Genomic DNA, 13,155 nt, shown 5'->3' on the forward strand with positions numbered 1-13,155 from the left:
ACTAAAGTATAATGCTTGGGGTTCTGTGGCCCCCTAAAGTGTTGTGAGCTCACAACGTCACTCATACCACAGCACCGACCACCTACAAAATGCTCTGCAGACCCTGGAAGTTTGCAGATGCTTCTTCCCCCCACCACGTGGGGTTGGGAGCCCCTGTTCTCCCAGATTTTCAGGCAGAGCCGTGCTTAGAAAATACAAGAGGTGAGTCTTCATGGGCAGGGGCACAGGATGACCTGGGTTCTGGACAGGAGAGAAGAGAGTGAAGGTCGCAGAAACCACTGGAAGGCCACGCATGACTGAAAATGGGGAGGGTGGAGCTGGGGAGGCCAGTGTGCTTCAGGCTAGTCCTGGGCCGTGGGCTGAAGCTGGTGGGCTGAAGCTTGGAAGATCGGGGATGTGGTAGCCCAGATGATGGTGCTGGGACCTCACAGGCAGTTTAGAATGAAATTGTTGGCCAGGCGCAGTGGCTCATGCCTGTAATCCCAGCACTTTGGGAGGCTGAGACGGGTGGATCACGAGGTCAGGAGATCAAGACTATCCTGGCTAACACGGTGAAACCCCGTCTCTACTAAAAATACAAAAAATTAGCCGGGCGTGGTGGCGGGCACCTGTAGTCTGCTACTTGGGAGGCTGAGGCAGGAGAATGGCATGAACCCGGGAGGTGGAGCTTGCAGTGAGCCGAGATCGCACCACTGCACTCCAGTCTGGGCGACAGAGCGAGACTCTGTCTCAAAAATAAAAAAAAAGAAATTGTTGACAGGTGGGCTTTCTTCTCCATTGTAGGCCAGAAACTTGTTTCCTCAAAGATATCCCTAGGCTAGATAAGAACTGTGCACAGTCCATTAACCCTGCACCCCTTGTCCCCCAGTTCTTGATAATGGTGTGCTTGTGATTCTTTTCCTCTCTCCTAGACCGTGCTCTATTGCTCAGTACCACTGATGTCCCCACTTCTGAAAGTGCTACAGTGACCAGTGCTACGTTTCCTGCACCGATCAAGAGCTCTCCATGTGAGGCAAGTCTCAATGTTTCTCTAGTTCTCTAATTTCTCCTCCCACCTCTTGTCACTTCCGGAACCCAGATTAAGAAAGTAGCCTAGCTGGCTGGGCTGGTCGTTCTCCTGGGGAGAGAACAAGAGGGCCACCTCTGCCATCTTCAAGGCAGAGCATGTCCATCAACATGGTAAAGCCCTACTACAGAGAATCATACCTTAAACAGCCATACCCAGCTGCGCTGAACTATTTGCAGTAGAACCATGATTTAATCAAACCCAGAAGAGATTTTCCGTGGCATAACAAAGGAGAGTGACAAGGATTACAAAAGACTTTCTACAGAATCCTTTTTAAAAATATTGAGCTCTTGTAATACATTGTAAATATTATACATACTCAAAAATTTGATTTACATAAATTTCACTAAGACATCAATGGCATTCAGTGAGGTACCTCAAAAGCCACTCTCTCAAATGGTTCCTGACGCTGTTATCTCATTGGTGTGTGGGTGGAGGGACAGGCACCCTGTTCCTTAGCATACAGTCATATTCTTTAGGGACCAAGAGATGTACTTAAGACCCCAATATGGTACAGTGATTAACCTCATGGACTCCAGAATCAACTTTCTGAGTCCAAGTCGGGTTCCACCACGGATTAATTGTATAGTTTGTTTGGGCAGTTAATTAACCTCTTGGGGCTTCAGTTTCCTCACTGGGAAAGTGAACACACTTATAGTGCCTACTCCAAAGAGTGAAGATTAAATAGATAATGTCCAAAGGGCTTGGAAGAGCACTGGGCACAAAGTAAGCACTGCAGTATTTAGCCCACAGGGTGCCTGGCACACTGTATCAACATTCAGAAGGATGCTGGGGGAAAAGGAAGAGAACTTGAGCCAGAAATCAGACTGTAAGCTCCAAGAGAGCAGGCCATGTCTTGTGCTTCTTTGTACTCCCTCACTGTACCTGCATCAACATGTTGCATGTAGTAGAAAACCTACATGTAGTTTAGGTTTGGCCAGTCATCTCGTTCTGGACACTCACAGGAGAAATTCCTGTCTGGCTCAGTTTCAGGAATAGCTATGCACCCTCTGAGCAATTTGTTTCCTGTCAAGTTGTGGACATTGTGAAAGTGACCAGATTCACTTCTCCTTCTGTGTCTAACAGAAATCCCAGGGAGGTTGTTCTGTGGCCAGCAGAGGGACAGACAACAGGATTGCCCCTGCTAAGGGATGCAGGCAGATTCAAGCCCCTTAAGTTTCTCATAAAATAAAAACTCACAGACAGAAAACAAATAAAGAGTGGAAAAGATGTAGAAATGATTTTTTAATCCGAGGAGTGGTTAAATTAAAACCAAGGCTCCACTTGGCAAGCAAATGGGACTTTGTGATATGCAATTTGTAGCAGCTTACTCCTGGTTTGATTTTATAACTCGACGTTCACCACTTCCTTCTCACCCTCTTCTAGGCTATGCTATCTTACTAGATTTTATGTATCTCTGTGAACCACCTTAAATCCTTTTTGGACGAATTCGAGCCCAAATAAATAGATTCATTAAATTAAATTGTATTTGAGAAACCATGCTATCTCATGCAGATGGTGGAATTACACAGTCATTGCTGATATTTCTCAGGTGTCTGAGAGCAGGTACCTAGAAAGGAAGGCTTTTTGAGAGAACATATAAATGAAGACAGATGGTTGGCCCACTGGAGGGGACAGGAGGATCCTTAAGAGCATTTGGTCTTTAAATTTACTCTTCGCTGGGTTTAATATGAGCCAAATTTCAGAAAAAGAAATGTCAAGGTACAAATGATGTTATTCTAATACTTCATCATTTCTCTAATAACCTTTGAGTTGATCAATAGCTTAAACCGGTGTTTTGTTTTACTGGCCTGTTTTATTTTTCCTGCAGTCTAATTTGCTCTGGGCTGTTTCTGCTATTTCCTGCCCTTTTCCAGAACTTGACTCAGCAGGCATAATGGAGGGAAAGGAATAAGTCCATTCCACACTCACATTATTTATATTTATATATATTCATATGATTTCTCATTCAGGTTTTCAGACCATTTGTCTAATGCTGATGGGTCTTTGAATTCTCAATGTTGGGAGAAATGTTTTTATCAGGAAAATAAATAACCAAAATAGAAATATGCATTTCTAGATTTGTAAGCCCTACCATTTATTTTATGTGAATCCTAAATGCAGAATGCAGGAAGTTGATTTCCTCCTCTCAGGCAGGCTAAACCCCAGTGGCAGAAAAAATGGATATTGCATTTCTCTGGGGGACTATGTGAGGTTCACTCAGGGCTTTCAAACCCCACCAACCCTACAGGGGCCTCTGTTGCCTATGGGGCCCGAGTGCAGAAAGGTGGACACTAGACCGAGTTTTGGGGACAGGACTCTGATGAGCATTAGGCCCACAGGGACTAGCGCCTGGTCCAGCTGATCCCTGAGGCTGATGCCTACCACGAAGGACCTTCTCCAAACCCAGCTCAGTCCTGGTCTCCGGGAAGTTAAAGTCATTGTACACTATCTCAAGAAACCACGATCATCAATGGATTCCCAGAGAAGAACTGGTGTCATCTTTGAGAATTTCCTGCAAAATCTAGAAGTGAGTTAACCGGTAGTTCTGTGTTTCACCAATCACATTCACCTGGAAAATGTAACAAATGCCCCACCCTGGACCTACTGAATGACATCGCTAAGAGTGGGGCCCAGGGCTCTGCATTTTTAAACCCTATCCTTGGTGATTTGGAGGTGCACTGAAACTTCAGAGCTATTGGCCGTAGGTGTGCTTGCCAATTGTGACTGAAATTCATTCTGAGCCCATGCAGAGAGTTTTCCTCCCGTCTGTGGCCCCAAATAGCGTGATATCACTTGTCTTTTAGAAAGATGAGTCAGAAAAGGGATGAGAAATGATGGAGGCAGGGGCGAAGAGAAGCGGGTGGGAGAGCATATGAAACCAGGTCAGGAGCCCCCCATGATGGAGGCATAGCCACAGTGTGCCTTTCTGCCAATCTAACTTCCAGGGCATTCCAGAAGCTTGACCCACTCCCACCTCCTCCCTCCAGGTTCCTGCAGCCTGTTCTTACTAACTACCTCGCCTGCCTCCTATCTCTCTGCACAGTTGCACATGGGGCATGAATATTTAAAGACCTCTGCCTCACCCAGCCACAAACAAGAGAGAACGTTGTGGTTTTGGTTTTCTTTTTGTGTTCCTCCTCTCCGCCACAAGCTCTTCTCTGCAGGAAACTGGGGAGCCACTTACAATATATTCTGATGTTATTTTTATTTTTATTTTTCTGAGCTCCAGTTCAAATAATTAAAGTTGCCACCGGGGAGGGAAGGCTTGCAGTGGCTTTCATGTGCTCACTTGCTGTCAGACCTGCTCGAATCCGCCTCAGCTTTGAGACACCCACGGATGTGTCTGGCATTGCAGCCGCTGGTAATAAAGAGCACGGCAGAGTGGCGGCTGACACCACCCCAGCCCCCTGCCTTTCACACACCCCAGCAGCCTGAATGTCTCAACAAGCCCCATGTGGTTTGAAATTCTATTTTATTTGAATAGCCTGCCTGTGACTAGAATAATTTAAACCACGTTCTCAGGCCTTCTGGGCCTGCAGGGACAAAAAGTGGACTTTCCTCATTTTCTTTCCCCTCCAAGGCATGGAAGCAGTTTTTCTTGTGTGAGCTGCAGAAGTGCAATTTGATCCAAAAGTGAGATGGGATCCCCCCCCCCCAATTTGTGGTGGTTAGTTCCTCAATGCTGGTTTTCTTACCTGGCCAGAGCTGCAGTTGCCTCTCCCCTCTTCTCACACATACATATGTACACACAAACACACACACACATACACACATGCGTGCACACACCCTTTGGGATCTTGGGACACAGCCGAACCTTTCCACCCCTGACATCAACTCTAGCAATAAAAAGAATCAGGTTGGATTAGCTGTGGGGAGCTGCTGTGATCTAGGCAGAAGGTGACCAGCGGGCCCCTTCCACGTCTACGTGGGCCTGGAGAAAAGGGGACCCATCCTTTGTGTCATTAAAACCAGCAAATGTAGCCCAGAGAGATGTGAGTGAGAAGACGCCATGGCCCCCGGAGTTGCCCTTGGCCATCCGTCCCTGAAGCCCTTCTCAAAGGAAGGCACCCGAAGGCAGGGAATTTTTCTGTAAATTGCTCTCTGGTTGATTTTGTAAGACTTTTCAGGGTGCTGATAATCATCCCTGGAAACAGGCTCATCCTTCCCTCCAGCCTCTCAGTGTGATGCAGAAGCAGGGAAGCCAAGAGGCAGGCTGTGTTGATTGGGCTTATTGAAGCTTGCCCCCAACCTCGGCAGCAGGCAAATAGGACTCTCAAGATGGGAAAGAGAGGAACTTTTCTGACTGCTGTGTTTTTAAAGTTTATTAAACTCAGTGACAAAATCTTATGTGGAAAGTCAAGAAAAGGAGGATAAGAGTAAGAAAACTTACTATCAGATGGCATGAGATCGAGGAAAAACAAAAGCAGAAGGGGACCTTCCTTTATCAGCCCCCACCAAACTCTCGACAGGAGCCAAGGAGGATGAGCAGAACTATTGAATTCAGCTCATTTTCCAGAGCAGATCCTATGCATCAAGGGCTCCCCATTCAGATCATGAAATTCACCCCAAGACCCACAGCTAATAAACACAAGACCAAACCCAGATCTTATGATTCTGAGTTTCATGCTCTTCCTGTCACACTGCCCTGCTGGGGACAGATGGAACCTTCTCAACTTGGGGAGAGTTGATGAGAGCCTCAAAAGCATCAGAACTGGCATTACTATCACCTAACTCAGAGCCCCACCACCTCGTCTCTGCAGGCAGGTAGAGAATCCCACCCCATTGTGTAAACAATGAGTTTTCCACTTCGTCTCTCCACAGGCTGGGAGTAGTCACTGGGTCTAACTCCTGAGCCACCAAAGGGACACTGCCACTCACCTACAGGACTCAAATGGAGTTTGTTCATTGGGTGGGCCTCATTCTCGGCCCCATGTGATCCAACTTACTTTAGCAAATCAGGAAGGAGAAGCCATTCCAGGAGGCCTCATGGGCTTGATCGCAAATAAAGTTGTTATTTCCTGGAGCCAGTTTACCTTCTGCATAGAACGGATGACCATCTAGGAAGAAGAATGTTGCACGCTTCCCCTCTCTGGGCTGACTGGTGGAAGAACAAGCAAGCCCCTATCAGAGCCCACCTGGGACCAGCCTCTCTGCCCGTGCATGGCCAAGCAATGCTACACTTTGCGGTGTTTGTAAAACCCTTTTTGTAAATAGTTGGGGACCAGTACCAAGCTAGAGGGATTCCAGGATAATGTTATCTCTACCTCCCTCACTAAGCCCAAGTCCCTTTGGTCAGGTATTTGGGAACCAAGATACTCGTCAGGCAGAGTTCCTGTGGATGTCCAACCCCCATCTCATCTAATGCTGTGACATCTCTGCAGTGACAGAATGTGCCTAAATTGGGAGAAAGCAAGTCCAGCTCTAGGTGTCAGTGCTTGCCTAAATTAAGAGCAGATCCAGCTAGTCTGGCTGGGGATTGCTTTCACACATGCTGTTCTCTGCACACTCCTCTTCCTGCACTGGGGACCACAGTCAGGACCCCAAGCTAGCATATGATCCCTCTAAGTTGTCCACTCTCTGCGCAGGAGGACATAATGTTGGGCCCAGCAGAAAGCACAGGGCTCCTCTGGCACCCACAGGGTAACGCTGACACCTAGAGCAAGTCGGAGCAGTGTGGCGGCTCCAGGTAGATCTGCCTCCGTCCTGCCCCACAGCCCAACAGCCACGCCATCTCCTGTGACCAGAAGAATCCGGCTGGCCATGTGGGGCCAGTCTCAAAGGAGCATCACCAAGGCAGCGCGGTACAGTGGGAAGGACAGGGTTTGAAGTCCCTTAGCCCTTGGAGGAAGCCCCCCACTTTCTAGCCTGGAGACCTTGAGCACAGCACCCCACTCTTCTCAGCTTCAGTATCCTCTCCAGGGCTGTCAGAAGAAACAAGTGAGAGGAGACATGAAAAATGCCCAACCTGAATCTAGACAAAATTAGGTGCTTAAAAATGGAACATGTGGTTTCTGCTACTCTGTTGTAGCCATTACTATTATTATCTTCCTATCTGACTTTAGTGGTGATTCTGAGACCAAGGCTGGAGCCTGCCTTCTCCAAGGAGCCTGAATCTGAAGGGTTTGGCCTCTGCCCTGCCCTGGGTAGCCTGGCAATATGGTAACACCCCTCTCCCCACTATTGCCAGTGGAGAGGGGTGTTGCCCAGCTCAGTGGCTGGGGTCAGAGGAAGTTTATGCTTTAACAGCAGCAAAGGGGCCCCTGCCGCCCCTGTCCACCATCTCCACCAGCCCCTCTCCCCAGCCAGCATGGGCATGGGAGCTCCCTCCTCCAATCTGCCAAAAGTCCCTTTGCTCCACTGCCCCATCAGCAGACACCTACACAGAACAATAACCCATACCTTGATATAGTCCCAACATGTTTACAGAGGGGCCTTGCCCCACATCGCCCCCATCCCCCAGGGAAGATGATATTGTCACCCTTTTACAAGTGGGGAGAGAAGGCTCAGGAAAGGAGCCTAGATCACACACAGCTGGCCAGCAAGGCCCACAGTGTCCTCCAGATGCAAGAGCATCTCCACTTTCCCCAGGGGAGCTCCTGGGAGTGGGACAGCTGCCGTCAACAAGGTCACCCAAGGCAGGGAGGAAGTCTGGTGACACGGCCCAGAGCAGAACATCATAAGCCTGACTTTTCTTTTACAAACCCCTTTTTCTAACTTAAAAATAAATGTCAATTCTGTATTTTATTCCTTAACATACCTATTTGTTTAGACACAAAAACATGCTTCACTATTTACTATTGAGTGGCTAACGCTCCAGGAAGGTACACCCTGTTTGCCCTGTTTGCTTTGGGTACCCCTAGGAAGAGCTGAGCAGCATATATGCCCCCACTCTAAGAAGCCCAGAGGAACAGCTCCCACCCTCACTGCCTTTTTCGGAAGCCCCAAGGCCTCCCCACCTTTATGATCTCACTCCATCCCCTAGGTCGCAATTAGGCTCATAGATGGTGCATTTTGAAGAGCACCTGCTCTGCCTTGGTTGGCCCTGAAGTCAGCTTCAACTATGGTTGCCCCTCATCTACCCCATGAGTCATCCTGACCCTCATGCTGAAACCTCAGGAGGGCTGAGCCCTGGCAGCTGCTAACACTGCCAGTGATGGAGACAGTAACCTCAGAAAGCCTTTAGCTGGGGTCTAGGCATCCGCAACTTTGTATTAGCGGGCAAGGGCCTCTAATACAAAGGAGGAAGCTGCCGTGGTTCTCGAGGCATTTTCCAAATGGCTTTTTCCAAAGGCTCTCTACATGAGTAAGAGATTTGGGCCCCACTTCCAGTGTCTAATGACAACCATCCAGACACCTGTAATAACATCACTGTAATGAGAATCCCCTGTGTGTCAAAGCTTACAGAGCCTCTCCACCTCCCACAGCTACCCTGTGAGTGGATAAAATCTTCCCTGTTCTTCTGATGAGCCCCTGAGCCATGGCAACAAGGCACTTGACTGGCTGGATGCACACACGGACCCCGAGCGGGAGGGATGAGCGAGGGAGGGTCACTGAGGGTCCACAGTCAGGTGGTGAACCAGCGAGTATTGATTTCAAACCTGCCATGTGGCCAGCCATGCGGGCAGACAGCCCACAGGATTCTGGGATCTCTTCGCGGTGTTTATTCTACAGAAAAGTTAAGAACACTTACATTGAATGTGAAAACTTCTGGTCTTCAGGTCACTTACAAATCACTTGGCTGTATTATGCTAAAAAGCAAGCCATTATTCTCAACGAGGGCCCTCAAACACCCTAGCTCTTTGCACCCTAGTAGAAAGAAGCCTTCACTTAGTCCAGTGCTGGAGGAAGGGACCCTTAGTATCGGTAAAGCCAACTAAGGATGTAGTTTTCAAATATTGATTCCCTAGTATACGGCTGGCACTATGCTAAGCATTTCACCTACATTATCTCATTATAAAAAATTGTTACCCTTATTTATTGATACAGAAACTGGAGCTTAAAGAGTTTAAGTGACTTGCCCAAAGTCACCCTGCTAGAGGCAGAGTCATGATTCAAACCAGGTCTGCCCAACTCCCCAGCCAAATCTGTAAATACAGGATTTGACTTAGATGGCCTGAGTTTAGATCCCAGCTCTGCCCCAGTGAGGAGCCATATGACCTCAATCAAGTGACTTTCTTTAATTTGAGAAAACAACAACAACAACAACAACAAAAAAACCTGTTTTAGTTGCTGCATGAGGTTGTTACCAGGATCAGAGGAAAATGTGAAAAGCCTTGTCTCCTCTGCAAAGCTTGATGAATGGCAGCAATTATTATTATTATGATCCCTCATCTTACATTACTCAGGCATGAGGAAGTTGCTGCTGATAAATTCAGCCACTGCTTGTGTTCTGATTTCTCCTCTCAGTCGATCAGCAACACGTGGGCAGGTCGGGAGCGTTATTTCACACAGTGTCCACATTAGCACCAGCTGGACGTGCCAAATAAACCCACTTCATTGATAATTAATTAATTAATTGTGCAGCCCCACCCCCCGCAGTTGCAAGCATAACCCTCGTCCAGGATGAGAGCAAACAAGAAGACTCCTCAATGAGTCTCGAGGACCCAACAAATGACACCTTCCTGAGCTTTCTGAGCCAAAGTCATTCTTACCCCAACACCTAGAGCTAGGAAGCCACTGGAGCCCAGCATTCTATCACCACTACCTGTTAAGTGGTCGACTCTGCCAGAGCACTTGCTAATGGCTACAGTAAACAACAGCAATTGTAACTGCAGTCAGACATAATTAATGTAATACCTTTGAGCCATTCACAACTAATACCTCTCCCATTGCATGATGAAGCTGAGGTCTAGGAAGAATCACTGTCTCAGCCCCAGGGTGTGAATAGGATCTTCCTTGGCACTTGGCACAGACTTGGTTCCCATTCGAAAGCTGTGTGTTAATCACAGACCTCTCTGGCTCCCACTAGTGGTCATTGCCACACATTCATGTCACCCATATATGGGGGAACACCCCATTGAGAGCACACACTCTCTCCAGCTATCAGGGAAAAATACTCCCCAGAGGGCTCTGGGCCCCCTGCAGATGCTCCTGTGCCCCACGTCTACTTTTTCCAGTGGTGTCCATGAAGGCTGTGGGAGTTTCATTGCCTGGAATCATCCTGTTCCCCAGCAGTCAGATTACGAAGCTACTCCTCAGTGTCATCTCCATCACACACAGAGAAACTGAGGCACAGAGGAAGCCGTTTGCCCAAGATCACACCATGACAGCGTGACTGAAGAAAATACTGTCTTTTTCTTCCCATAAGCCTGGAAAGATAATTCTCTAGGGAACCTAGAAGATTAAAAAAACAACAACAAAAAATAGACAGAAACTTTAACACAGCATTTTCGCCCTGTCGTATTCTGTTTCTCGTGAACTGTTTATCTCTAACAAAGTGTCCCCTGCCTGCTCTTTCCCATGCAGGAGAAAGGAACTAACATTTATCAAATGTCTTCGCTAAGCTGGGCACTGGTCTCATATAATCTTATTAAAGCTCCATAATAAATATCTAAGCAGGGTACTGTTGACCCCACTTTACAGAAGAAGATGATGAAGCTCTGAGATATTACGTGATACATAAAAAATAGACCATTCTTTCTGATACCAAAACTTGCGTTCCATTCACAGCACTGTCCCACCACATTCCGCAGAAGGTCCCACCTTCCCTTAATCTCCCTCACAAAGCCTAGAGTAGACGCACAATAACTTGATTCTCCCTGAAGTGGGTAAAAACATAGTACTAGCTTTTACTATTTTCCAACATCAGAATCCTCTCTCACCACCTTTTTAATATAGCATTTATTGTTTTCTCTGATTATAAAAGAACTTCATGTTCATTGTAGAACATTAGGAAAATGCAGGAAAGCATGAAGAAGAAAACTGAAATTGCCCAAAATCTTACCCCCCAAAGATATTGGTACATTTCCTTCCAGACAGATAGATTTAGATTTGAGCTTTGCTGTAGAGAAAGGGTTTATATAATATAAATATAAACATCCTCTGTCTTATTTCTTATTTAACATTACATTTTCCCATATCAATATTAGTCTTCATAAACATGCTTTTAAAAGCTGCATACTCTAAATTAATTTCATTGTTTTTGTTCTAGTTATCAAAAGTCAGATATTCATTGTAAAAAAAAAAAAAAATTGGAAAAGAAAGAAGAGACCACAGAAGAAAAAAAAAAACTTGTAACTTTATAACCTCACCAGCCAGAGATCCCAAGGTGATTATTTTTGTATGTAGCCTTCATGTTTTTAGAAAGAGGGCATATGGATGTCCCCTGGTGTTCCCTGGCTTCTACATAATCCCTCAGAAAGGAGACATTAAGTGGTATTTTCAGGAAGGATCCTGATCTTTTAAGTATCCTGCAAGACCAGGAATCCAGCGTTTCTTAAGCCTCCATAATTGCAAGCATTTGCCAGAAACATGTTTTATTTGCTTGTTATCAGAAATCTGCATCTGGCCAGCTTCTTGCTGTGCTGGGTTGATTTGTCATTAGGCTATTTATAGCTAGAGAATTGGTGTTTCATTTTTCCAGGTGAACTAGAAGATGGTGAACAAAAACACTGGATTTTGCAGTGAGTCAGTATTCTCAGCTGAAGTTAAGAAGATACCACATTGAAACCAGGGAAGTCAAAATTACCAGTTCACACTGAGAATTACAACCCTCTGGCACCCTATATTGAGGGAGAGCCTTAACCCCCATACAGAGATGTTCCTAATGACAATTCCAATCCCAGTCATTCAACAGAGACTGGATGGGGAATACCCAGGGAGTACCCCCACCATGCAAGCTCACCTTTGAGCATCTCTGTTAAAAACGTGTTTCCTTCTCTTGAAGTGAAATACACACTACAGCGTCTAGCCTTGGTTTTGTCTCTACTATTGGAATTCATGCAGGTCTTCAGAAATTTGAAGAAAGATAGCACCTCCCTGCTCAGAGCATTTCCTACATTTAGGGGTGTTGCCTGCAGAATAGATATTATTTGATGTCACTGAGTCTCTTTTGAACACTGCAGGCTAAATATCATTACAGTATTTTCTGTGGGTTGAAGGGATTGTCCTGAAGCTGCCACGAGGTATGCATAGCAAACATGGGGCATATTCAAGACATAAAATTGCAATAATTACCTCTGGAGGAGGAATGGGCCATGAGAGAAATAATAGCATTAGGCCTAGCCACAATGCCATTCCGGCTTTACATACAGGACTTTAATTAATAAAATGACAAACACTGGTACCACATAATTGGAAAGTCTATCAGTCCCTTCCGAGAGGCAGGAAAAAATGGCCCTTGTGAAAGCACTGGCTGGAACCAGAAGATATAATTGCCGGTGGCGTGCTCCTGGTGTTGTCTCTACTCACTTGTCTCATTTGCTGTCTGCATATAAAAGAGTTTATTAGTCAAACACTACCATTTATAACCTATATCTACTAGGATGTGTCTAGAAGGATCAAAAATTTTATTGTTACTGGCATCAGCAAGCATTATTTCCCATAAATATAATTTATGATTTGTATTAGATTTCCCATATTTGTGTGAATACACACACACACACACACACACACACACGCCTGTTAATTGTCTGGTAAGGACAATGGTTGTAAATGCATTAAAATTCACTAGCTCCCTAATTTCTCTAGCACGAAAGTATTTCTAGGATAAGATCTTGTTAAAATATAAATTCTGATTCAGAAGAGCTGGGGCAGGCCCTGAGACCCTGAATTTCTAATAAGCTCCCAGATAGCGCCCATGTTGCTGATCCAAAGACCACACGTTGAGCAACAAAGATCTGGAAAATCTTCGCAATATGCCCCCAAAGCTTTAAGGAGTACCATAATATATTACATGGGCATTGCACTCCATGTGTGGTAGAAAGAACACAGAGCATAGTGTGGACTCCAGGTCTGCAGCCTGTGGGCTTAGTGCCCAGGGGTGACTGACTTAACCTCTCTAAGCCTTCAATTCTGCATCTGAAAAATGGGTGGAATAATATCTACATGAAGGGATGTTGTCGGTATACAGTGAGATAAGCCTAGGT

The 13,155-nt window shown here is 46.0% G+C and overlaps 1 protein-coding gene across 1 annotated transcript in view; it reads left to right on the forward strand.

Annotated features, from left to right (window-relative positions):
- Positions 1-13,155, forward strand: part of ALK (ALK receptor tyrosine kinase) — a 725,336-nt gene that overhangs the window by 595,241 nt on the left and 116,940 nt on the right. Inside the window, exon 8 of the mRNA XM_024242328.2 lies at positions 912-1,012. Coding sequence (XP_024098096.2) covers positions 912-1,012 — 101 coding nt within the window. The remainder of the gene's footprint in view (positions 1-911; positions 1,013-13,155) is intronic.

Source organism: Pongo abelii, chromosome 12 (genome assembly GCF_028885655.2).
Source record: "Pongo abelii isolate AG06213 chromosome 12, NHGRI_mPonAbe1-v2.0_pri, whole genome shotgun sequence".
Classification (NCBI taxonomy): domain Eukaryota; kingdom Metazoa; phylum Chordata; class Mammalia; order Primates; family Hominidae; genus Pongo; species Pongo abelii.